This window comes from Panthera uncia, chromosome D2 (genome assembly GCF_023721935.1).
Source record: "Panthera uncia isolate 11264 chromosome D2, Puncia_PCG_1.0, whole genome shotgun sequence".
In the NCBI taxonomy this organism is placed as follows: domain Eukaryota; kingdom Metazoa; phylum Chordata; class Mammalia; order Carnivora; family Felidae; genus Panthera; species Panthera uncia.
The window spans coordinates 5,312,908-5,340,349 of NC_064818.1; the positions used below are offsets into that span (position 1 = coordinate 5,312,908).

At 45.0% G+C, this 27,442-nt stretch overlaps 2 protein-coding genes across 4 annotated transcripts in view; one reads left to right on the top strand and one right to left on the bottom strand.

Annotated features, from left to right (window-relative positions):
• The window catches only part of PRKG1 (protein kinase cGMP-dependent 1), a 1,263,577-nt gene that overhangs the window by 533,176 nt on the left and 702,959 nt on the right, over window positions 1-27,442 (bottom strand). The window lies entirely within an intron of this gene.
• Window positions 25,412-27,442, top strand: part of CSTF2T (cleavage stimulation factor subunit 2 tau variant) — a 2,610-nt gene continuing 579 nt past the window's right edge. Inside the window, exon 1 of the mRNA XM_049646041.1 lies at window positions 25,412-27,442. This exon is cut by the window's right edge and continues 579 nt beyond it. Within this exon, the coding sequence (XP_049501998.1) occupies window positions 25,878-27,442 (1,565 nt within the window). The 5' untranslated portion in view covers window positions 25,412-25,877.

A 27,442-nucleotide genomic window follows, 5' to 3' on the forward strand; every position in this document is an offset into this window, starting at 1 on the left:
CACTGTCCCTAAGCAATGTGAGAAGGCTGTAGAGACAGGATGATGAACATTTAGAAGGTATCACCCTCTGCAGCAGGGTGTCACGACAAGGCACCAACGTTGTGGCGTTCCTATACTAAAGGTATGCAACACATCTGCGATAAAGGGTTTTATTTCTTTGTACATAAAAGCAGAATAACTTTGCTATTTTTTTGTACCAGGCATATTTTTATGAGGTATTTTTTTTTACTTAAAAAGTATTTTCCATAGATTCATAATATTTTCCCATTCAATTCTTTTGAAATTTATTTTTAAAATAATTTGGGGGCATTATAGGCAGTGTTTTCATTGGTTCATGAACAGAGAGACAAGTAGAATTAAATAATTAGCACTTTCGCTCATCTGAGGGTGAAAGGAAATGTCACATTTAATGTGCTTCTGAGTGATGCAGGAATAGCATTCTATAGAGTCTACAGAAAGTTTCCCAGGTGAAATGTGCTATATGAAGCATGGAAAACAAGTTTCCAGAAGCATGACCTCTCTTTTCCTTCTATCTGGTTCAAATTTTAAACTCTGGAAAGAATATTTTTGAAGTAGGACAAAAGTCAATTATTCATCAAAGCAAGACTTTTAAATTGCCAAGAAGACAAATTGTCATTTCTGCTTTTCATTTTTGTTACACACGGCAATTTGGAGAGAAGTATTTATTTATCTCTGGGGGCACATGGACTTCTTCTGAATGAAGTTTCAAATTGGGCCACAGTATCAATATATTCATATTAATGAACGCTCTTTCAGGTCTCAGTATATTAAGATATAACAACTCCCTTGAAATTTAATTTCAAAAGGCAATAACATAGGTTTAAACCATCATTTACCCTTCGTCCCGTTACTCTACTAGGCTACATAAGTCCTATAGCCAGTTACCAACCCAATGAACTATCATCCTAATCTTGAGTTACGATGGAGGGTACAGACTTGAGATATTGCCTCTACTGTCATCTGAGAAGATGTGGTCTTTACTCAAGTAACAAAAGTCCCCATGCTGATGAGTGTACTTGGCCAAAGCAGAAGATTAATGTCAACAGAATCCCAGGTTCAACACATTAGGAGCCTGTTGGATTGACACACACTTACCCCTGCCTCCAGTTAACTTCTCAGTTCATCAGAATTATTACAATGCCTCAAAATATGTGCCTTTCAGACAGAGGATCAAAATAGGGAAGTCAAGTACGGTGACCACTCATACACAAACATTAAATGTTATTCAAACAAATTAACGGTCACAGGTTTTTCAACACCCATAGAGAGTAAAATGTCCAAAAACTGAAGCCATCACGTTTTCATGAGAGAAACAATGCCTAAACCAAGTGCTGGTTGAACCACAGGGCACATGTGATTTGGGCAAATCTTTCCACTTGGAGAGAAATAGAATAGGCAGAAGGGATTCTACTTGTTTACTTAACATGAACTACTTTTGTGTAAGGTTGAGATTTAACATTAAAGCAATCTTTAGCAGAGAGAAAAGTGAGATACATCTCTATGCCTATGAGTGCCTTTATAATCCTAGACTATCAACATCAAGAAAATGTAGATAAAGATGAATATATGCACGTATTCTTTTCATATCCCTCTACTGGCTCCATGAAGACAAAGTACAGTTTTATATAAAGAATAAATGCCTAGAGCTACAGGGCAGCCTGGATTTAAATATTTTTGCCTTAGAGGTACAACCTTTGAACGCTGGTAGAGTCATGTGTGAAATAGACACAACCCCATTTAGATCATGAGGTTGTTACAAGGTCTAGATAAATCACCCCATGTAATGATTCCCCTAAAACAGGAGATCTTTAATAAGTATTAACACAATATAAAAAAATAAATAGAGTTATGCAGTGCATTCCTTGAGGGGAGGGGTGAAATTTTTACATTTTCCACAGAAACCAGGTTTGTTATCTTACAAATAAAAGGTAAAAAGGTAAAAGGTAAAATGTGTAAGGTTTGGATTCAAATAATAAAAATCACATAAAATATTTCCAGAGGGGAATGTTGATGGCAAACAGCCATAGCTGAAAACTATTTCATGAATAATTTACTGTGATCACTTGCATTGACACGAAAACGCTAAAGTATAATCCTGTCCTGAAGAAGGCAAAGCAAAAATGCATGCTTACAGCTAAACTACACATTAGAAATAGCAAAGGTGGCCCCTGGAGAAAATGCATCGTGTCAAATGACACGGTCATAGACTGAAGAATCAGTAAACCATCTGTGGTTGGTACTTAGAGTTCAGGTATCATACACGGATAACCTGATAGTATAAGAAAACACCGCTGGTTATGAGAACATCAGCCTCTATTCTGCCTGGGCTACAGAGCAGGTTAAAATATGTTGAAAGAAACCCAGATGCATATTAATTCAATTAGCAACAGATGGTAACAAAGCGTGTAAGACTCATACACTGCAGAGAGCCTCCTTATACCGTATGCTCCATTTGGAGTGACAGAACCAAGGAACGATGCGCAGCATGGTGTGGTAAATAACGTGGATTGCCACAGCACTTCCCTACCAAAGATTTTTTTCTGGTTTTGGCTCTGGCTCTGAAGCATCTGTGAGAAACAGGGTCTCTGTTATTGGGGAATCACCCCCAAAGTCCCCTTTTAGATTCATTGTAGCTCCTGATCACTCTTTTGGCCCATCAATCTCCTTGATCTTGAAGTAGAGTTTTATTGATATTTATTGATATTGATATTGATATTGATATTTATTGAACAGCTAGCAACACCTGCCAGCAAAATATTGTGCTAGATACTATTTAGGACCAAAGAAGATGGTTACGTTTAAGCCACAGATCCCTGCCTGCCTTCATTTATTGACTTTTCATCCTTGTTAGATGCATCACTAACCACCATCTCACGGAACTTTAACTACATTCTAGCAGCACCATTTTTATCCATGAGGAGTGCACAGCTCCGAGAGATCAGGTCAAAACTTATATTCTACCAAGAGAGTATTGTTATAAACATTCATAATGAATTTTGGAGTAAGAATATTGTAGTTTAAAGGATCTACTGGGTCACTTGCTAATTGTGCAACATTTGGCACACTGATCTTCACGGCATTGGCAGGATCAGGCATCCAGGGTTCTCCTGAACAGCCTTGGTTGACACTTACTGTTTTAGAGTAAGTGTGGATAGTGCCCCTTTTCAGTTTGGACCATCAATTATATAGCCATTCCATCCCCCCAAATCAGCTTCCCCAAGTGCAGACCAAGAAAAAGTACAACACTTTCCTTATACAAATATTGTTGAGCATCAATGTGGTGGATGAAGATAAAGCTCTTAGCATAAAATATGACACTTTATCAAAAAGGTGTTCTATTGTTTATCTTTATCATCATCATTATCACCATCACCATCATCACCACCATCATCAGCAGCAGCACCATCATCTAGTAAGCCAGGGTGAATGTGTTCTGGTATTTTAAGAGGTGAAAGACTAACTCCAGCAGGATCTGAAAAGCCTTGTGGATGGGACATCAGGTAGATGTGTCTATGTGTGGAGCAAGATGTGTAGAGGATCCAGCGTGGAAGGTATTAGAAACTGTAATTAGGGAGGCAGCTGGATGGCACAGCCGGTTGAGTATCCAACTCTTAATTTAGGCTCAGGTCATGATGTCATGGTTTGTGGGATTGAGACCGGAGTCGGGCTCTGCGCTAACAGCATGGAGCCTAATTGGGGTTCTCTCTCTCTCTCTGTCTCTCTCTCAAAATAAATAAACAAACATTTAAAATAATAACTATAATTCATGACTGAATTATTGAGGGTCTGGTAGGTCAGGATGAAGAGTTTGGTCTCTTTTATTATATTTTCAGGGGAAATTAGTGAAGATTTCTGAAACGAAAATTGACATCATCATATCTATCTTCTAGGACACAATTCTTATCTCAGCATCTCCCCCACTGCCAGCTCATTCCCCACATTCTGTCACGGCCATCCCGTCTGCCACTGGGTCTTTCCTTGGCTGCTTGAAAATAGCACCATGTCTATGCCCCTCCCTCCATTCCCACCCGGAGCCTTGTCTCTGGCCACCACCATCTCCCATCTGTATGTTCCACCAGCCTAGGTCCTCACTGCTCCCCACTTATACTCTTATACCCCAACCTCAGTCTATTCACTACAGAGAAGCTAAAATCCTCCTTTTTGTGTGTTTCCTTAAAAAAGTTCTTTTGGGAATAATTTCAGATTTGCAGAAAAGTTATGAAGCTAATATGAGAATTCCTGAATACTCTTCACCCTACCTTTCTATTGTTACTATCTTCATAACCATGGTACCTTCATCAAAGCTGAGAAATGGGCACATTCCTACTGACTAAACTACAAACCGTATTTGAATTTCACCTATTTTTCCACTACTATCTGATCTCAAGATCCAATCCAGGATACCATGTTGTATTTAGTTGTTAGACCTCCACAGTCTTCTCTAACCCAAGACAGCTTTTTGGTCTTTGATTCTTCATGACCTTGACAGTTTTGAGGAGCCCTGGCCAGACGTTTTGTATAATATACCTCAATTTTTCTGTTTTCTCATGGTCATGGACTTGGGGGTGATTACAGAAGTGAAATGTCTTTCTCATCACACCTTATCAGGGGTGAATCTCTTAGCCCATTCGGGATGCTATAACAAAATACCCCAGACCAGGAAGCTTATAAACAACAGAAATTTGTTTCCCATAGTTCTGGAGGCTGGAAGCCTGAGGTCAGGATACAAGTGTGGGTGGGTAAGGATCCTTTCTGGGTTGCTGACTTCTTGTTGAGTCAGCATATGGTAGAAGGGATGCCTCCTCTAATAAAGGTCCTAATACCCACAGAATTCACATAACTTACATCTGGTGATGTCAACCTTCATCACTAGATCTTTTTGTGTCTACGAGTTTCTCCACTCCAAAATTACTACTGTTTTTTCCATTTTCTAGATTCTGTTCATTAGAAATAAGTCACTAAAGCCAGCCTACATTCAGGAGGAACTCAGAGGAAAGATCTACATTTATTGTTTGGAATTTATGTGTAAGAAATATGTGTCTCCTTTCCCTTATTTATTTATTCAATCATTTATTTAATTGTTTTAGACTAATGGGTACTTATTATCTAATATCCTTATTTTAAGTTTATTTATTTTGAGAGAGAGAGAGAGAGGGAGAGAGCCAGCCAGCAGGGGGAGGGGAAGAGAGAGAAAGAGGGGCAGGCTCCACGCTATCAGTACAGAGCCCAATGTGGGCTTAACCCCACAAACCGTGAGATCGTGACCTAAGCAGAAATCAAGAGTTAGTCACTTAATCGACTGAGCCACCCAGGCATCCCTATTATATAATATGCCTTTAAAAACACAGATCATATGCTAGCACTTGTCTGCCTTAAGTGCCCCAATGACTTCCCTTTACTCTAAATAAGACCCAAACCCCTCTGCAAAACTAGTGGACCCTCCCCGCCCATTAGCCTTTGCTTGAACTTGTCATATTGTTCCCTTGTTCTCACCTGGGGATAGGGAACTGCTTGGTCTCTGCCAGGAATGCTCTGATCTCTGACCTTTTGCATTCATGTCTCAGCTTAAAGGCCACCTATTCAGAGAAGCCTCTTTTGATGACATGCTCCAAAGTAACCCCAGTTAAAAACACTTATTCCCCTTAGACAGCACCTGTTTTAAGTGGAAATTATTACTATTTTAGTGATTCAGTTTATTGTTTGTTCCTTGCCCTGCCTCCCACTATAACGTAAGCCTTTTGAGAACAGGAACTTCATTTCACTGCACGTAGCACCCAGAATAATATCTAGGGCACAGGAGATAATGGACTTGGATGAATGTGCATAAACAGATGAATGATGGGGGCCAGAGAGACCTGAGACAGGAAAATGGGTTGGAAAAACACTGTAATAATCAAGGCAGGAGGCTGGGAAGACTTCAATGCAAAGGCTTATAATTTGCTGACCATGCTATTGGTTACAGGCTCATTACTCTTTCATTTCTAAAGATGTTTCCCTTCTTACTTGAGGATGATTAAATCTCATGCTCTGAGTTAGGGATCTGCCTGTAGTTAAGCAAAAAAGCTACATTTATAGTGGGTTTTTTTGGTGACACTCCTCAGAACCAATAACATAGGACCCTTAATTTCCCCTGTTCTGGCATTAATCACTTTGTTACGAGTGTGTGTTTGTTTTCTAGCTTTCCTGCTGCATTCATAGTTCCTTGTGAGTGGGGACTGGGCTGACGCGTTTATCCCCAGATCTAGGATGGAACTGTCAACTCAATATGGTATGAGGTGGAACTAATCAAGTCCTTGACTATTTAATCAAAAGATGATTAGAACATACCAGATAAAGGGTTAGCATCCAAAACCAAAAAGAACTTATCAAACTCAACACCCAAAAAACAAATAATCCAGTGAAGAAATGGGCAAAAGACATGAATAGACACTTTTCCAAAGAAGACATCCAGATGGCTAACAGACACATGAAAAAAAATGCTCAACATCACTCACCATCAGGGAAACACAAATCAAAACCACAATGAGATACCACCTGGCACCTGTCAGAATGGCTAAAATTAACTCAGGCAACAACAGATGTTGGCAAGGATGTGGGGAAAGAGGAACCCTTTTGCACTGCTGGTGGGAATGCAAACTGGTGAAGCCACTCTGGAAAACAGTATGGAGGTTCCTCAAAAAATTAAAAAGAGAACTACCCAACGACCCAGAAATTGCACTACTAGGTATTTATCCAAAGGATACAGGTGTGCTGTCTAGAAGGGGCACATGCACCCCAATGTTTACAGCAGCACTATCAACAACAGCCAAGGCATGAAAAGAGCCCAAATGTCCATCGATGGATGAATGGATAAAGAAGATGTGGTGTGTGTGTATACACACACACACACGTGTGTATACACACACACACACACACACACACACACACACACAATGGAGTATTACTCAGCAATCAAAAAGAATGAAACCTTGCCATTTGCAACAACATGGATGGAACAAGAAGGTATTATGCTAAGCAAAATTAATCAGTCAAAGGAAGACAAATATCATATGACTTCACTCATACATGGAATTTTAGATATAAAACAGATGAACATAAGGGAAAGGAAGCAAAAACAATATAAAAACAAAGAGGGGACAAAACCTAAGAGACTCTTAAATACAGAGAACAAACTGACAGTTGCTGGAGGGGCTATCGGTTGGGGAGGGGATGCTAAATGGGTAAGGGGCATTAGGATGACACTTGTTGGGATGAGCACTGGGTGTTATACATAGGGGATGAATCACTGGATTCTACTCCTGAAATCATTATTACACTATATGCTAACTTGGATGTAAATTTAAAAATAAATAAATAAATACATAATTTAAAAAGGATGATTAGGAAATATTTTTGAATTTTTACTTCCAACAAATAAGTTCTTTAAAGGAAGGCATTCTTAATCACGTGATGGATGTTTTAACATCCTGGTTGCAGTTAATTTCCAAGTATTTGCCATTATTATGCCCTATGTACAAAACCCTGAAATTCACAGAATGCTTTCAGGCTCCACTGTGTCAAGATTTCCAAATGTATAACAACTGCTATAATCTGAATGCCTATTTTTGTTTGGGGTTGGTTTTTTTTAAGATATTTTTTTTATTTCTAATTTTTTCCCTAGTTTTATTGAGATGTAATTGACGTGTAACATTGCATAAGGTGTACCACACAGTGATGTGATCTACATATATACTGTTTACCGTTTGGCATTTATTCATGGTGCCATAGCATCTTTTAATGTGCTTTTAGCTTATTCATTTGCAATGAAACGGGGCTGAGCAAACAGAACTCTGAACTCTTCTACTATAGAATACTTAAAAGAAAAAAATTATCCATTTAAAGTTGATCAATCAGAATTCTTTGCAAGAGCTACTATCTTTTTTCCCTCTTTCAACCCTTAACCTATTGGGGCAAGATAATAATAATAATAACCTGAGAAATCCTGTATTTACAACTTGCTATTTACCTAAGTATTAGTGCTCCTGTAAAAATACAAATTTTCCTTTTTTCTGTGTTTTTTTTCAAGTTTGCAGTATTAACTGCAAATGATCTTTTATGAGGAAAAGCCCCCCAAAAAAATCACAGAATAGAATCTCCAATTTTATGATGACATCAACAGGAAAATAGAATTTAGTACACAGGCAGCTTTTCTGGCACAAATCCATTCTGTTTACTGATGTCTATCTTGTTAAATATGCTTCCCATCAAATTGGGAGACCATCACTTGTCCTTTTAGAGAAGAAAAGCTACATCGTTAGGTAAGTAGAGAGAACAGCTTGCTGAATAATGCATAGTTTTTAGTATTAACGACTCAACAGCTACATCCATACAGATTCTAATAGTTCACATGGTGCTTGTTACCTTGGCAACCCAATGAATGATAACAATTGCATGGAAAATGGTGTACTTGTTTTAATATACCCTATGATAGTAAGTTCCTAGAAACCTGAAAGGCTAATCTATGTGCTCAATCTGGGAATGCCAGGTTAGCAGAGTCAGTGACCTGGCAACCTGTTTCCAGGAGACCATCCTGAGTAAAATGCAAAAAAGATTTGGGGTAGATGGCTAAGTCCTAGAATGCTGAGAGAGACCTCACGGACATATTGCAATACATGAATGTCCACACACTTGGGCTTAGTTTGAAACATGGGTTCAGGACAAACTGAGGGTTGATGGGGGGTGGGAGGGAGGGAAGAGTGGGTGATGGGTCTTGAGGAGGGCACCTTTTGGGATGAGCACTGGGTGTTGTATGGAAACCAATTTGACAATAAACTTCATATATTGAAAAAAAAAAAGAAACATGGGTTCAGGAATGGAAGGGAATGTTTTGTGTGATGCTAAGCCAGGATGAAGCCACTCAGATATCCTCAGGGCAATTATCTGATCCATGGCTAACAGTCTGCAAACTAGAAGAGCTAGGTCTCTGCCTGGTAGCACAACCAAAGTTCTGACGACTCGTGGAAGCTCGTGAACATCCTCTCCCACTCTTCCTGGGGTGGGAGAAGCAGGAGAGAAGCAAGCAGTGGTTGCGGCAGGTGGGAGAAGAGAAACAGTGGAATGTGTCATTTCTCCAGGAGCAGTGGTGATGAGGGCCCACCATCCTGCAAAGCAAGGAACACAGAGAGGACGCGAGGAGGCATGCTGTACGTCCACATGGCACAGCCATGTGATTCGGGAAGAGGAGACCAAATGGTTTCAAGTCTTAATCCCCGTGGACCTGAGCCACCAGGGCTCACCGGTCTCATGACAAAAGTCTGGGAAAGCAAAGTCACGCAAGCATATATAGGAGCAGCTACCATTCAGCACATATTCAGCAACTGTCATTAGAGGTAACGTGCTAAGACAAGTTTCCAATATTTTCTCATTGTGACTTTCCACATCAGGGCTGTCCACATCACCCCCCTCAGACAAAGGGAAAACGGTGAATATAATGGCCATCCTCGCCCTTCCTTTTGGTGGGAAGAAGTCAATAGAAGATCCAACAATAATGAGAGTAATAACTGTTATTTTTCACAGATGCTTTTTTCTAAAGCGGTCATGGTAGAATTGCATCTTCAGGCTGTTGGATGGCTCATGCCAGAAGTGTCTCCATGCGAGTTGGTGAGTTCTACCAGCTCAGGGCAAGTGTTTCTGAGGGAAGTCTGCAGACTCCTGAGGGTTCGGTTCCCGAGGTCCATTCCAAACACACATTCCAGGGCTCTGTGTCCAGTTAACCTGCTTGGAGGGGACCCACGTGTCTGTATTTTCACGAGATCCTACACGGATTTCTGATGCATGCTAATTTGAGTGAGAATTCTTTTTTTAATGTGTCAACCTATCTGCGAATCTTGACAAACGGTAGAAAACTGAACTCTAAGTTGTATCTCGTGAAATGTTTTTGTCAGGGGAGAAGAAGAAGAACACAGAGAAACAAAGTCCAACAGTAAAAAAAAAATGCCATGAAGGAAATAAACCTTTTTCCGATTCCCAGTCTTCGTACCCAGGTAGAACTGTTATTATTAGCTTCTCAGATATCCTTGGAAACACCTTATGCATATACAAAGAGAACGGTTCACACATGCATGTATACATACCCCGGGAGGCAGAAAAAGAATGTAGCTATGCTATAACAGTGTCGTGTAACTTGCTCTTTTTCATTAAAATATATCTAAAGACCAGGATTCCATAAGTACATCTGTAGGCTTTCCCTCATTTTAGCCAGTTGCATGTAATTCTAGGAAAGAGAATATATTTTATAATCTATAGCCATTAATAAATGTAATTTGTCGAATTCACTGCTGCTATTTATGCTGTTTCTAGCATTTGTGACTACAGAAGCAGTGAATGATGTCTGCCAACATTTCAGAATACTGGTGTCATTAATTTGTCAATAATACCATGTCATTCGTTTGCCTCCTCTCTCTCTCTCTTCTTTCAAGAGACAGACCCTCTTCTAAAACTCTACTTTTCATCTGTCCTATTTTTTTTCTCTTCTTTGTCCTAAATGTGCCTTAGTGGTCTGCTCGATGCAGCCTCCCTGGTGTGAGGTGACCCGCGTGCCTCCATGGTGTGTGACCACTATTTTCCTCTGTACGAAGAAATCTGAACATACGATGTCTAAGCATTACGTTAAGTGTGAGAGTTAAAAACAAGAGCACACATCAATCTATGGGATGCAGAGGCTCTCTTTTAGATTCTAAACAACACTGAGAATTTTAAATAATGTCTGGACGTCCTCTGCTGAAGAGAGATCGGAAACTGTATAGTGTTGTACAAATACCATTCCCACAGAATGCTAACACGCCCAACACCTCACTTGCATTGCAGAAACCTCCGTGTGCCTGAGGTGTGCATGATCCTTTAAGAGTGTGAAAAACACTTTCGTATTCATCATCCTGGTTTAAAAGCTAGAAAATGCTCAACTTAGTTTAATAACCTACTGACAAATGATGCCTTTTGAACCTCCAAACATGAAATGTGCCGTTTCAAGTGTCTCTCTTTATCCAAGAATCGTATATATCTTATGCCCACCTCCATTTCTTTCTCCAGAGTGACAATTTCCATTTGAAACAGCTTAAATTAATAGCCTTCTCTGTTTGGCTTCTGCCCTCTGTGAAATAATTCAGAGCTTCTAGGCACTCTGTTTTTATAAGTAAGCAGCCACGAAAGATTAAAAAAGAATTCGGCACAATGAATTTTCTTGGCAAAATAATGTATTAGCTAAATGGTGCCTATTAAATCACCTGTGCCCCTGGCAGCCGGTTTAGGGCTATACAATAAATGACAAAATAAGCCTGTGTGAAGATTTTTCAATATTCTGCCATGTGGTTATGGATTTCAGAGTTTCTTCCTGTCAGTTTTATGCCGCATTTCTTTATAAACCTGACAGGCAGCTGACAAGACAGGGAAAAGTTAGAATATGTGGCTGGTGGTGAAATGTAACACATTTTTTTTTCCTTCAGGAGAATAAAACATTTAGTCTAAGTGCACAAAATCTGGGTTAGAACTTTGAGGAATTCATGAACCATCTCCCTCGGTCGGACTGTCCGGCCCTGAGTCCGTCACCTGCTTGCTCTAAAACCGAGGGCGGGCTGTTGGGCCTGCCTGTGCCTCAGTTTCCTCATGCACGGAAAAATCCTCCCAAGGCTGTCGAGGGGTGCGAGAAGTATTTGGGACTGAGCAGGGCATTGTAGCTGCAATAGTAATGGTCTGGAATCACAGAGCTTTCTGGTAGGTTCTAGGGAGGAGTATTAGCGTTTCTGAGTGTATGAAAAGACAACTAGAGTTGGATCGGGATACTTCCACTAAACCCTTGGTTCTCCAAACAGTATGGCGAACAAGCATCGACACTGACAATAGTTTTAACACACGAATGGAAATGGGAAGACTATGTAGAGAGGAAAGAGGAGAATATACACCCGCTGCCCCCTCGGTTTATCACGATCCTGGCCCTTCTGACACTGTTCATCAACGTGTTTGCTTCGGTCTTCAGTAGAGACCCAAACTCTCTCCCTCAGGTCAACTTTTCCTGCAGGGGTTCCAGCTGCTTTTCTCGCTCGGGCCCCTGCTGCCACTGGGGGCCACCTCCTACGCGGAGGAAGAGTGCGGTGTCTTCTGAAGGAAGCGGCCACCGAACGCTCAGCTTTCAGGTCAGCGATCAGAACTGCCTTGCGGCCTCCGGAGGGAAACCAGAAACAAGGGGGCTTTGTTTTGTCTCCTACGGTGGTGTCCCCTCTAAGCGCCCGGAACTGTCTTCTCCCCAGACCACAGGGAACAGACACTTGTACTGTGAAAGGAGGAGGTGAGAAAGTAACCTCCACAGTGCGCAGCGACTGTGGAAATGGAAAAAAGGAAGGCTTTTTGTAAGTCCTATTTTTAAAGTTTATTATTTATTTTCAGAGAGAGAAAGAGAGAGAGTGTGTGTGTGAACGGGGAGGGGCAGGGGACAGGGAGGGACAGAACCCCAAGCAGGCTCCATGCTGTCAGCGCACAGCCTGACACAGGGCTTGATCCCACGAACTGCGACATCATGACCTGAGCCGAAACCAAGAGTCAGACGCCCAACTGACTGAGACACCCAGGTGCCCTGAAAGAATTTCTTTTTAAAAATTTTTTTTTAACGTTTATTTATTTTTGAGACAGAGAGAGACAGAGCATGAACGGGGCAGGGTCAGAGAGAGGGAGACACAGAATCTGAAACAGGCTCCAGGCTCTGAGCTGTCAGCACAGAGCCCGATGCGGGGCTCGAACTCACGGACAGTGAGATCATGACCTGAGCCGAAGTCGGCCGCTTAACTGACTGGGTCACCCAGGCGCCCCAAGAATTTTTTTTTTAATGGGAGAAAGTATGTGAGTAAGAAATGTCATTTTAGGAAACAAAATCCTTATAGGATGTAACTAGTCAGTGAGCCCCACAACAGGACAGAATCAAGTAATCAGCACAGGCTGGACCCCACTGTCCCTGGTTCGCAGGCTCATACGATGCTCTCGTTGTGAACACAGTCTGATGGTCGAAGATAGACTCGTATTTGTATCACCTTTCTCCAAGTACAAGTAACATTTAAGCTTAGATTTGATACTTAATAGAAGTAAGAAATAAACCTGATTATGTTTTATCTACGCTCCACTTAAAAATTGTTCTTAAGTGATCATATGCTTTACGTGAAGGTTAGAGTTTAAGAACTCTGGCCGGAAAATAACAATACGGTGCTGGTTGAATCAATGGCCTGGCAACGACAGATTACCCACCAAGGAGCAGGCTCGCCCCTGCCCCCCCCTTCTAGACAGCGGGGTGAAGGGCTGCCAGAGTCACACCTGCTTTGAGTCAGATGCAAGCACTTACCAGTATAGCCCTGTGTCCTCAGCATGTATGGGTGTGTGTGGCCACGAAGAGCCTAGCACGGGAAAGAGGCAGAACAGTCTTTTTCTGAGTAATAAAGGAAAAAACACAAATCCTTGTTTATCCTCAGCCTCAGCAAGAGGGTCGGGGGGTAAATAGCAATTCTATTTCTGTTTCCTACACACCTCTGAGGAAACCCAACAAATCAAAAATGCATCCGGAAGCCGTGGGCTCCGATCCCGAATTCTCTATCTTGCCTGACACGAGAGACACCCCTCGCAGGCAAGCCCTTCTTCCGCCACAAAGCTGAATCCGAGCACCATAAATCCTCAGCGGGAGAAGTTCCAGGCGAAAACTGATGACAGTTTCTAGTAAAAAAAAAAAACAAAAAAAACAAAAAACAAAAAACAAAACAAAACAAAAAGAAACAAACAAACAAAAAGGGGCTACTGAAAGCAGGAACCCCATTTCGGTTCACGTTTAAACCCCCCAGCTTGTCAAACTCGGGGGCTGCTCTCGACAGAGCACGTGCCTTAGGAGTATTTTCGCAAACGAGATGCTGAATCGCTTTTAGTTGCATAAAAGCATAAAAGTTTTCCTAAAGACTTTTCAGGCTGCCGCTGGTCTGAAAAGCGTCAGGTCTGTCTCCTTCCTGCCAGACACCTGTTCTCGGGGGATCTCTCAGAGCCTGGCCTCCCTGCAGGTGAGAATGAGGGCCCCCGCCACCGCTCAATCCCGAGGCCTCGGCAGCAAAGCCCAGACCACTGAATGGGCAGGGAAACCTGGCATTTTCCTTTATTCTCCCTGCAGGCCTCAGCTGTTCTTTCCTGGACCCCTCGTGGGCGGCGGGCTAACACACACAATTCAATTTTCAGGGCTCACGAAAGACTGCACTCCAGAAGCATAGGTCATTTGCACCTCCCTGTCTCCCTGCAGGTCTCTGTTTTGTCCCCAGGGCGGGGAGGGAACAGGCAAACACCTGGAAGTGAGTGAGATGGGGCTCTGGCATCGTGCGGCTCCCCGGGAAAGGATACACAGCCGCTGCAAGGTCAATGTCAGCTGATGGTGACAAAGAGGACAATGAACACAAGAACCGCCACCGTTTATGGTTACCGTTAAGCTGCCAAGAAAAGAAGTCTCAGTATTTTTACCCGAGTGACGGAGGAGTTTGGTATTTTAAAAATGTATGCTCTCTTCACCTTCAGGAAAATCATACATTATGTATAGTGAGAGCTGGGCGAAGATCGTGAATCGGCAGCTAAACTTCCTTTACTGTTTGATACCAGACTGTTTTTTTCTGACTGTGGTCAATATTTAAAAGCTTACATGGACATTACTCATGGTGGGAACTAATATTTTATTTTTGCTGAGACAGAGGGGCCAACTTAGAAGAGTGAGGTAAAGCGTGCCTCTGGTGGCAGGCAGGTTCCCCGCTGGGAAAAGCCCAACCCCACCCCCCTCCCGAACAAGGCTGGGCCACCAAGAGCTGGTTGGAATCTGTGGTCAACCAGGGCAGATACTCAGCTGTGAGCAGGATGGCTGGACAAGTGTTTAAAATAACTGCAAATCTTAGGGCGCCCGGGTGGCTCAGTCAGTTGAGCATCCAACTCTTGATTTTGGCTCAGGTCATGACCCCAGGGTCGTGGGATGGATGGGCTCCACGCTGAGCATGCAGCCTGCTTGGGATTCTCTCTCTTCTTCTCTCTCAAAATAAATATTAAAATAATTGCAAATCTGTACTTGATGATAGACAGTGTTGTGAGCCTCAAAGTGCCCCTATCCTGGACCTCTCTGTAGCCCAGCAGGTAAAGAAGGTTAACTCAAGGCACTAGAAGTGCCTGTAGGGTCCCTCCCCCTGCAACTGATGGCCGGGCCCCGGTATACAGCTGTGAGGTAGTTTGACTACCACCCTGGCCTCAATGCTTTTTCCATATTGGACTGAATCACAGATGGACATCATAGTAGAGACGGGCCTTTGCTTTCTCTCTCCTACAAAGCTGGAATCTGTACTCAGAGAAGCAAATCATTCTCTCTGGGCAAATCTGTAGCAAGTAAATAAAAACCCTCAGGAAGAGTGCCTCAGATGTCAGTGGACTAAGGAAAGAAATCAGAGATCTGGTTCTTGAAGCAGAGAAAATATAAAGATAGAAATGAGGAGTTGGGGGGAGAGAGAGAGAGAGAGAGAGAGAGAGAGAGAGAGAGAGAGAGAGAACGGGAAGAGAGCATCCTAAAGGTGTCCAACCTATGCCTTCCTTCTTTTCTTAAAGGTGGCTGCCTTATGGGATGTCAGGGATTGAACTGGGTCCATTGTCTCCTCCCCTTAGCCCAATTCATATGTTGAAGCCCGAACCTCCCATGTTGGATATTTGGAGACACAGCCTTTGAAGAGGTGATTAAGGTAAATGAGGCTGGTAAGGGTGGGGCCCTAGTCCCACATGACTGGTCTTCATAAGAAGTGAAAAGCACACCAGGGGTTTGCACACATGAAGAAAAGGCCACGTGAGGACATGTGGGAGCCAAGTAGAGAGGCCACCAGGGAAAACAAATGTGCCGGCACCTTGATCTTACATTTCCGGCCCCCAGAGCTGTGAGAAAATTTGGGCTTGTTTAAGCCACCCCATCTGGGGTATTTGGTGGTGGCAGCCGGAGCCTCAAGTGACAGCAGAGTATCGTTACAATACCACCCCCAACCCCTCACTTCCCACGGTTGGACACGGTGTCTGGAGTTGTACCAGGAGGTGCTAGGGATCGCATTCCTAGAAACATCAGATTTTACATTTTTATCTCATTTCTGACCCTGGAGAATAGACTTGTTTGATGGCAAGCCTGAATTGACATGCTGGGGCGCCTGGGGGGCTCTGTCGGTTGGGCAACTGACTTCGGCTCAGGTCAGAATCTCACAGTTCTTGAGTTCAAGCCCCATGTCGGGCTCTGTGCTGACAGCTCGGAGCCTGGAGCCTGCTTCGGATTCTGTGTCTCCCAATATCTCTGCTCCTCCCCCCCGACTCATGCGCGCTCTCTCTCTCTCTCTCAAAAATAAACAAACATTAAAAAAAAGTTAAAAAAGAAATAAATTAGCATGCCAACATAATGTTTCTCAAGGACCATTCAAATGTGATAAGCCCTAAGTTCATTCTGCCACACTAGCCTTTGTTGTTGTCTTCAACAATCTGAGGCCTCCTTCAAATATTTCCAAAAAGCCACTTTCCTGTAACCTGGCATAAATAGAGGCTCAGGCTCGTAATAGGGCTGGAGAGGCCAGCCGAGCCTCAGAAAGGGCCAGCTTCGGAAGCGAATTCAGAAGCTCAGACGTTTCTCTGAAGCTGGGTATTGGATTGTTCCGGTCACAGGAAGAAAGATTCCTGAGTTGTTCATCTCAAACAGGATGTCTTTAGTCGGGACCTGGTTTCGGGGCTTGTACTTTTCCAGAGTCTTTGAGGATACTTCCTCCCTCTGTCCTTTCAGGTGACAGCCTGAAGCCAGAATAAGGGAGCTCCGCGTCTTGTCCAATTAGTTATGCTCCTCCCGGGTTTGAATGAATGGCCTGTGTCTGCCGGGGCACGCTCGAAAGGCACAGCGCTAATGACACCCTGAACGTGACTGTAAGCTCAGACAGGTATCCTGTGTGCCAGCCCAGGGCACGGTCCTCCACGGTCAAAGTTCAGGCAGGCCCTTCTAACGAAGATGAAAAAATGGAATCCCAGCCAACTAAATATTTGAAGAGTACATTTCAGGGCTTAGTATAAGAACCCAGTGAGCGCCGTATGGATCACTCAAATTCTCAGTGAAGTGTCTGATGGGATTGAGCCCAGAACGCGCTCATGTTCAACTACACATCCACCACCGGTTACAATGGCAACGCTACCCGTGCAGAAGTTTTAATATCAGGAGACCCGGTTTCAGGCTGGAGCTCTCCCGCTGACGAGCGACGCGTCCTTGAGCAACTCATTTATGGGATAGCAGTTTAAGGGCTTGAGTTCTTGAGTCAAATGATGTGAGCTCAAATTTTTAAAACAAGATAATTTGACAACAGACCATGAGTTCACCCGGTCCAACCCCTTCGAAGACAAAAATGAGGAGACTAAAAAGTAAATAGCAGTAGACTAAACTTGGAGTCTCTTTGCACTTATGATGCTTTATCTACCACTACAAGTTCTATATAATAAATGTAGATTAATAATTGCTGTACACAGTGATAAAAATAAGCAGGCCCTATGTTACACACGACGATCCACAGAGGTGACGGAGTTCCCGTTTAACAGACACTGCAGCACAGAGGGGTAACTGTTCTCAGGCTCCACAATTACTTATTGAACCAGGCAGCCCACCCAAGCCTCCTGGACATCCAAGTCTGTGCTCTTAACCCTTCACCTTACTGCCTCTGCACGGGAAACTGGAATATCTGGACCCCATTACATGCTAGGCTGGCCAGTAACTGGGCATCCAACCCTGTCAAGTCTCCTGTCTTCCCTGGGCCTCATTTCCTTCATCTCTTAAACAACAGAAAAAAAGCACTGGGCCACACCATCCCCTCCAGGGAGAATGTTTGCCTCTCCCAAGCCTCTAATCCTGGGATGCTATATTCCCAGCAGCTCCAAATTCAGGGGATCTTCCTCTTCCTCTTGCCAATAAAAGCAACTCATCCCACGCATAAATAAATAGAATTTACCATGTATTTCTCTATATGTTGTTGCATATTAAATACATTTAGAGACTCAAGTGGGGCACCCGCCTGGCTCCGTCAGTAGAGCATACAACTCTTGATCTCAGGGTCGTGAGTTCGAGCCCCACGTTGGGGACAAAATTACCTAAAATAAATAAAAGTTAAAAAAAATAATTGGGGAAGATGTCACAGACAAACCTAAATTTGGGATTGAGAAATTCAGGCTCTCATTTTACGAAAAGTGCATTTATTACCTATCTAACTGGATGCTTTAAAAAAAAAATCCATCATGTGAGGTTTCACCACAGTCCTGCAAATAGAAAAAGGAAACATGTTCTCAACCGCTTTAGTTTTGAGACCTTATGGTCCATCTGTCGCCACAGCACTGATTGTGATGTCAAAATTGCAATTAGTTACACTCAAGGACAATCAGGAAAAAGGCCAAGGTATTTGGAGTTCAGGCCTTGATAGCCCATGATTACTACACTGGTCGTGAAACAGGGATTTGCAAATCAGGAGACCTGGTCTCGGGCTATACCTCTGCCATTTGCTCGCCATGAACCTCGGGAGCTCGTTTAATGGAATAATTTAAGAGCGTGAGTTCTTGAGTCGCACGATGTGGGTTCGAATCCTGCCGCTGCCAGTTAACGTGGTCACAGCAGTGAACTTCCCTTAGCTGTAAATTGATAGCATGACCTGCCTGGACCAGGAAGGTGGTTGAAAGGAAATGTTTTTGAAAGGAAAATACGAGGTCTTATTTAAGACATTGTATGTTATACAGCATTTATCAGAGGGCCTCCTTGCTGTTTAGTGCTCAGTGTTAGCTTTGATGAATGGCATCTGGATTTTAAATGAGGCTACCTTTACGTAAAGTTCTATGTTAATAGTCCCCTACATTTCTACATCTTTAAAATCAGGATGCAAGTGTATATACCTCACGTGATTGCTGTTCAAAAGCTGATGTGGGAGCCCAAAGAAAAGTGTTTTGTGAACTAAAAGCATTACATTACTATTTGGCTAACATATGTAATCCATTATTGTAAGATGATCTTGTATTAATTTTTAAATTTTTTTAATGTTAATTTAGTTTTTGAGAGACAGGGAGACAGAGCGTGAGCAGGGAGGGGCAGAGAGAGAAGGAGACACAGAACCTGAAGCAGGCTCCAGGCTCTGAGGTGTCAGCACAGAGCCCCAACGCGGGGTTTGAATTCACAAACCTTTATGAGATGATGACCTGAGTCGAAGTCGGATGCTTAACTGACTGAGCCACCCAGGCGCCCCTCTTGTATTAATTTTTTAAAATATCCTCTGAGTGCTTGGAACATATAAGGCACTGGACTAGGCAATGTGAAGAATAAAAATCAGATACGGGTTCTGGGCTTTCAAGGTACCGAAATCTCAGTAGAAGACACACAAGGTAGAAGATACTGGGTGCTCAGCCAGTACTTAAGAAGGAAGTCTCTGAAGTGAGCATTGAAGGACAGAAAGGATCTAGACATAGGAAGATGAGAAGGGACAGAGAAGAAGACATCCCCAACACACAACAGTGAGCGGAGCAGGGTGGGAGGCAAGGGAAGAGAACGAAGCCAGACTGCAGATGTTAAAGGCAGGAAGAGTAACTACCCCTCTTCCGATGGAAGATTATAGGGGATTAAAGAAGAGAGTCTGGAGAGGGTATGATGCTCAGTGAAATAAGTCGGACAGAGAAAGACAGATGCGATATGATTTTGTTTATGTGTGGACTCTAAAAAACAAACAAGAACAACACAAGAGAAACAGATACAGGTAACCAAGTCGTGGGTGGGGGGTGGAGGCGGATAAAACGGGTGATGGGGATCTAGAGGCGCAAACTTCCAGCTACAAAATAAGGCACAGGGGTGTAAAGCACAGCGTTAACTTTGGTGACAGATGCTAATCTGCTTTTCACGGTGAGCATTTCATAACGTACATAATTGTTAAAATACTATGTTGTACGTGTGCAACTAATATTAAATGTCTACTATACTTTGATTAAAAATAAAAATTTTAGGGGTGCCTGGGTGGCTCTGTCAGTTTGATTTCAGCTCAGGTCATGATCTCGCGGTTCGTGGGATCAAGCCCTGAGTCAGGTTCTGTGCTGACAGCACGGAGCCTGCTTGGGATCCTCTCTTTCCCTCTCTCTCTCTCTGTCCCACCCTGCTGGAGGGCACATGCATGCTCTCGCTCCCTCTCAAAAGAAATAAATATTTAAATAAAATATAAATGTTCAAAATCAGAGTCTGGGTGCAAAAGAGCTCGTGAAGAAGGAATGGACGCGACTGGTGTTCTTAAACCTCTACTGTTACTGTTACGTGTCCGTGTTTCAGAAAGAAGGAAGAAAGCCCACAGACTCACACATCCATCTAGTTTAGCCTCATAAATCTCATCGTCGAAATCTTTTAACAGTCTGTCCCAAAGACCATCTTTTATCACAATACTACCAACTATGTTTTAGTTTCCTCTGAAGGCTTCGAAAAGTGTTTTGACTATTTCTATCTGTTCATGCTTTGGCTCTCTTCCCTTCATCTTCTGTGTACACATACCCGATCATAACCCGTCCCTTAAACTCCAGCTCCATCAGGGAATCTCCCTCGATGATCTAGACCTTATCGATTCCTCTGCATGCTTTGTTATGTATCTGTTTTATCAAACAGTAAAATGGGAGAAGTACTGGGGACCTAAGAGTAAAACGACAAGGTCCCCATTCTGGCTGGGGACATGGTTTAATGCCATGGGTTTCCTCTTGTGTAAAATGAAAGGTTGTGCATAAGGTCACTTCCCATTATTCATTCAACAAATAAAATGAGCACCCACCTGTGCTAAGCTCTATCTTAGGTGCTGAGGATACAGTGAAGAAGGACAATGTATGTACCTATCTTTTTATGTATGTATGTATGTATGTATGTATCCATCTATCTATCTATGATTGTCTCCCTTGAGTTCAGTGGTTCTCAAACTTTAGCTTGCATCAGAATCACCTGGGGGAGCTTACTAAAACCCAGATTTCTGTAGACACCCCATTCGCAAGAGAGTCTGGTGCAGCAGTCACAGAGTAGGGCCCCAAATTTTAGCATTTCCCACATGGTTCTGGGTGATGCTCATGCTTCCAGTCCAGGTACCACACTCAGAGAACCTCTGCTCTAGTGGAATGTCTTTGCCTTTTTCACTGCTCTATTGCCAGTGCCTGGAATAAATGTTGATGGGATTAAAGAATATAAGGCATTTTGTTAATTGACAAAGGGGAATCTAGCTCTTTCCTTGCACGATGTTATAGTTTAGAAGGAAAATAATAATTCTACTAACAGACAGAAGAGTTACTATCATCAGAAAGGGATAAGGGATGGTTTATATGCAAAGGCAAATGAACTCATTTCCAACCTAGAGGAAGGAAGAGGAAGGTCAGGGAGGACTTTGTGGAGGAATATATTTGATCTATTATTCCTTGGAGGGCCGGCCCATACACTTGTTTCAAAAACGCCAGTTATAATTAAAAAACATATTTTTAGTCACTCTCTTTGGAATCTGTCTTAATCTATGGTGAATCCTTTGTACTACTCTCCAAGTCTGCAGAATCTTCGCATTGTGATGTAAGTTTTGCTATCTGGAAATAGCTACATACCACATTTTTGCCAACTCTGGTCCGAAGGAGAGTTGATTTAGTTGCATAGCTCTGTCCTTTGTCAAAAACAAGGTACGCTTTTGAGTTAAGGTATCAGCTTTCCAGTATGACCTAGAAATGGAGCCCTGAAACAATTTCAGGATAGGAGCTTAAAAATCACTTGGAGGGGCGCCTGGGTGGCGCAGTCGGTTAAGCGTCCGACTTCAGCCAGGTCACGATCTCGCGGTCCGTGAGTTCGAGCCCCGCGTCAGGCTCTGGGCTGATGGCTCGGAGCCTGGAGCCTGTTTCCGATTCTGTGTCTCCCTCTCTCTCTGCCCCTCCCCCGTTCATGCTCTGTCTCTCTCTGTCCCAAAAATAAATAAAAAATGTTGAAAAAAAAAAAAAAATCACTTGGAACAATGGAAACCTCCATGGATTAAGTTTATTGTTTCCGAAGGTGATTAGTTTGAAGAACACCCCCATTTGTCCATATGTTCTGATGTGTTTGTTTAAGAGTTACTCTTAATATACATGGTATTTTGATTTACTGAAAGAGTCAACACTTAACCATGCAAGATACCAGGCACATTTTTTCTTCGGAGTATATGCCACACTATAAATATCTAAAGTTTAAGCATTATGGGAACAAAGAAAGCAGTATAAAATGGTAGTTCTTCCAAAGTACATCTGTGAAAACCATGTATACGTACCAGGAAATATCCACAGGTTTCTAACAGCTCTTAGTAATTCTGGGCCACTCAGCTAATAATAAATGTCGGTTTATGCGTCCTGGGCATTGTGCTCGATCATACTGGTCCTTTATGAAGGGGATATAGCGAACCATTCTTCTAGCTTGGAACAAAAAGACTAAGGAAAATGTGGAAGACCTATGACAGAAAGCATACGCTTACAGTCATGGCTTCTCCCTGCTCGTTTGTCCCCAGACTCCCTCAGCCACTCTGCTCCCCCATTGTCTGAGCCCAGGGTATCTTTGCTGTGGGATCAACATGTACTAGCTATGCCAGGTCAGCATTCACACAATAACAGGCTTTCTTGAAAGACCTCCCGTATCTCATACAGAGGTGCTCAACGAGCAACACAACAAAAGCACCTCAAGTCCAGTTGTTCAGATCAACGATTCTTAAAAGGGGCTCCCAACACCAGGGACCTCAGCAGAAGCTGAGAACCAGTTAGAAATGCAACCTCTCCAGTCCCACCCCAGAAACACTGAGTATGTTCAGAGGAGGTGGTGAGGCCCAGCCACCTGACTTAACGGGCCATGGGTCCAGGTGGTTCTGATGCATGCTATGGGGTGAGAGCCCTTAAGACACTGGCAACAGCAGTAAGGAAACCGGCAGACGAGCCATGCAACCGCTCATAAACTCGACAATTTATTCTAACAACCTCTTACCATCCTGATTACTACATGTAATACACACACACTTCTCCGCCCCAACCCTGCTTCACCTCCTATAAAAGCAGCACAGGGAAAAACCAACCATACTAGCAGGTGGCTGTTCTGTTTCTTTGACGAGGAGTGAGGGAGGCAGAGAAACTGAAAGACTCCATACAAATCTGCTGTTTGCTCCTTTTCCTGCTTGCGTTCCTGCCAGGACCGGCACCCCCACATCACACACGCTGCACGGTGCAAACAGTGCGTGTCCTCCCTGTAAGGGACACGGAGTCAATGACTGCTCTCCAATAGAAAACGTCCCAGGAAGGACCAGGAGAGGAGCCATCACAGGGCAATTCCAGACCACGGAGCCGGACGTCCCCACGCGGGGACCCTGGCTCCAAGGAGTAACACGCGGGCCTTCGTCTTTGTTCTGACCAGTTCCTGGATGCCACACCCCAAACAAAGACGAGACCCCTGCTCCTTTCTGAGTCTCCCAGGGGCTCCGTCTGTACCTGCTTTCTCTGTACCTCCGGTAACCTCTGCTCTCACCTCCTGCTGGTTCATGTTTGATTTCCATCCTATATGAAGCCAAGGACCCTCTTGGCTGGTCTTGGGAACGCCCTCTGGGTCCTTGGACCCAGCCTGACAGCATCAGCAAGATTTTATTGAGTGATATAAATACACTTGGTCACTTGCAGATACGAGTTATCATGTGTTTAGTGAATAGCTATGTTCAAGCCTATTTTTAATAGACTATTAAAACACGTGAAGGCGAATGAATACTTTGTCCTATATGTAACTAAACAGTCATAGTCATTTCAGATCTGTTCACTGGACTGTGATACTCAAACTTCATGACAAGTTTTGCACGGGACTTAAAACTTTACAATCCCCTCAAAAGGCGTATGTAGAATAAAATGATTCTCTGCTTAGGGGTTAAGACTTAGGCTCTGGAAAAGTGCAGTCCTTAGACATACAGTGTGACCCATACTTGTAACTTAATTTTTCTAAGAAACCACATTAAAAAAATGAAATGAGTGACATGAATATTAAACTATTATTTTGTTTAATCCATTGTGTTAAAAATACCATTTCAGCATGCAAACAATATAAAGTGTTTACTTTTAAAAAGTCTTCAAAATCTTGCACATACAGGCCATCTCCATGAGAATGCCAAATTTTAACTAGAAATACCTGATGTTTTGTTTACACCCGATAAAATGTCATTGCAAAGGTAGATTTCACACCCAAGTTGTTGCACACATACTAAAAAGTTTTCAACAGCCTAACTGGATATCAGTTTTTATATTTAAATATAAAATAAGTAAAACTGTATTAAAAAAAAGGGGGGGGGAGGGGGAACCACAGGCCTAAAATGGTGTCTCTTAGACCCAGTTTCCAAACCCGGGTAATAATCTAATTGCAATTTCAGCCTCCCCAAGAAGGCAGCCCTAGGAAACTGGGTCAGCCAGGAAATTTTCCTTCCCGTCAGCACCAGGGAGTCTGTCCCCTGGGTCCTCTCCCTCCGCCAAAGAGAGATGAGGCCGTCTGCACCAGGAGACCCTAGGATACAGCCTTGTCTGGAACAATCCCTTTCTTTGGCATCAGCTCTCTTGCCCCACCCTCCTTCCGTAAAGAAAAAACCTGTACATCTCCTGGGAGGTGCCTCCTTGCTACAAGGGATGCCGCACAGGAACTAGGACAGACCAACCTGGTTAAGAATGCTGTGGCTTTTAGGGGGCCTGACTGGCTTGGTGGGAAGAGCCCACACTCCCCGCCCCTTGAGCTCCGGTTGGAGCCCCACGCTGGCTGTAGACATTACTTTAAAAATTAAAGGACATTCCAGCTTTGCTCTTTCCCGACCGCTTAGCAAACGGCCTAGCCCGGCGCAAGCTCCACGCCTAACACCTGTTAAACGCCGCAGGCACAGCGGCAGCAGGGACGTGCCACTGGGCCGCGCCCTGCACCGGGGAGGGGGTGCATTCGTCGCCAGCCGTCTGCAGCGATCGGAAGCGATCCGAAAGCCTGCAGCGGGAGAGGGGCTGAAATGACTCATTTGCGCTCCGCAGCCCCGAGCCGCGCTGGCTCACGAATCGCGCCTGTTCGTGTGGGTTAATACGGCTAAGGCAGAGGGCGCCCACGCGGGCTCGCCGCCCGCGGCCGCAGAGGCGCCTGGAAGCCCCCGCCCCCGCGACAGCGGGGCCTCGGCAGCTATTCTCCCCAAATGTTTTCCAAAACGGGGCTGTGGCTGTTGTCGTTCAAGGAGCAAATCCCCAACTGCTCGGAAACGCCTGCGCTTTTACCTCGCAGTCCCGGGTGGGGTTTTAAACAGGGCTTAAATAAAGCGGAGGGAGGAGGGACGGCTACCTGACTCGCTAACATCAGAACAGAGAAGCCGCCGCCCAGACCCGCTTACGGTTGGCGGTTTCCCGCCGGGCAAACGGAAGCAAAACCGCCCCTGACGTCACGGGAGGCGGCCGCTCCCGGTTACCATGGTGAAGCCCGAGCGGCCATCTTGACTGTGGTCAGCCTGCACCGGCCGCGGGAAGTCTTCACGATGAGACACGAGAAGGGAATCGTCCCTCTCGGAAATAAGGAACTGGCAGAATCACGAAAGACCAGAGGCACAAAGCATTAGCTAATGTAGGTAGGGGAGCACAGAGGCGGTGCGGCGTCCGCGGCTTTAGCGGAACGATTCGATCGGGCCCGCGGAGGGTTCCGCCCCGGAGCCCGAGAGCCGCTTCCGGTGCCCAGCGGAAGCGTGGGTCGCCAGAGGACGACTCTTGGAAAGAATCGGCTCTCCGCTGGGCGCCCAACCGGCATCATGTCGAGTTTAGCGGTGAGAGACCCGGCGATGGATCGGTCACTGCGTTCCGTGTTCGTGGGGAACATTCCGTATGAGGCAACCGAGGAGCAGCTGAAGGACATTTTCTCGGAGGTCGGTTCTGTGGTCAGTTTCCGGCTGGTGTACGACCGGGAGACGGGCAAGCCCAAGGGCTATGGCTTCTGCGAGTACCAGGACCAGGAGACCGCGCTGAGCGCCATGCGCAACCTCAACGGGCGCGAGTTCAGCGGCCGGGCGCTGCGGGTGGACAACGCGGCCAGCGAGAAGAACAAGGAGGAGCTCAAGAGCCTGGGGCCCGCGGCGCCCATCATCGACTCGCCCTACGGGGACCCCATCGACCCGGAAGACGCCCCCGAGTCCATCACCAGGGCGGTCGCCAGTCTGCCCCCCGAGCAGATGTTCGAGCTCATGAAGCAGATGAAGCTGTGCGTGCAGAACAGCCACCAGGAAGCGCGAAATATGCTGCTTCAGAACCCCCAGCTGGCCTATGCGCTGCTGCAGGCCCAGGTGGTGATGAGAATAATGGACCCGGAGATTGCTCTGAAAATCCTGCACCGCAAGATCCACGTCACCCCGCTCATCCCGGGCAAATCTCAGCCCGTGTCCGGCCCGGGCCCCGGCCCGGGGCTGTGCCCGGGACCCAGCGTCCTGCTGAACCAGCAGAACCCGCCAGCCCCTCAGCCGCAGCATATGGCTAGACGGCCAGTGAAAGACATTCCTCCTCTGATGCAGACCCCTATCCAGGGCGGGATCCCAGCCCCGGGGCCGATGCCAGCTGCGGTTCCCGGACCCGGGCCTGGTTCCCTAACTCCCGGGGGAGGAATGCAGCCCCAGGTTGGGATGCCGGGCGTCGGCCCAGTGCCTTTAGAGCGGGGACAGGTGCAGATGTCGGATCCCCGAGCTCCTCTACCTCGTGGACCCATGACTGCCGGTGGCCTGCCTCCTCGAGGGCTGTTAGGAGATGCTCCAAACGACCCCCGTGGAGGGACTTTGCTTTCAGTCACTGGGGAGGTAGAGCCCAGAGGCTATCTTGGCCCACCTCATCAGGGCCCCCCCATGCACCACGCCTCTGGTCACGACGGCCGGGGCCCTTCCTCCCATGAGATGAGGGGAGGGCCATTAGCAGATCCCAGACTGCTAATTGGAGAGCCCAGAGGACCCATGATAGATCAAAGGGGTCTCCCAATGGATGGTAGAGGAAGTAGAGATTCTCGAGGGATGGAGACTCGAGCCATGGAGACGGAAGTCTTGGAGACCCGAGTAATGGAGAGAAGAGGAATGGAGACCTGTGCAATGGAAACCAGAGGGATGGAAGCGAGAGGCATGGATGGAAGAGGAATGGAGCTAAGGGGCCCTGGCCCCAGCTCCAGAGGCCCTATGACTGGTGGAATCCAGGGTCCTGGTCCCATTAATATGGGGGCAGGTGGTCCTCAGGGACCCAGACAGGTCTCGAGCATTTCAGGGGTGGGAAATCCTGGAGCGGGCATGCAGGGGGCAGGCATACAAGGAACGGGCATGCAGGGGGCGGGCATACAAGGAACGGG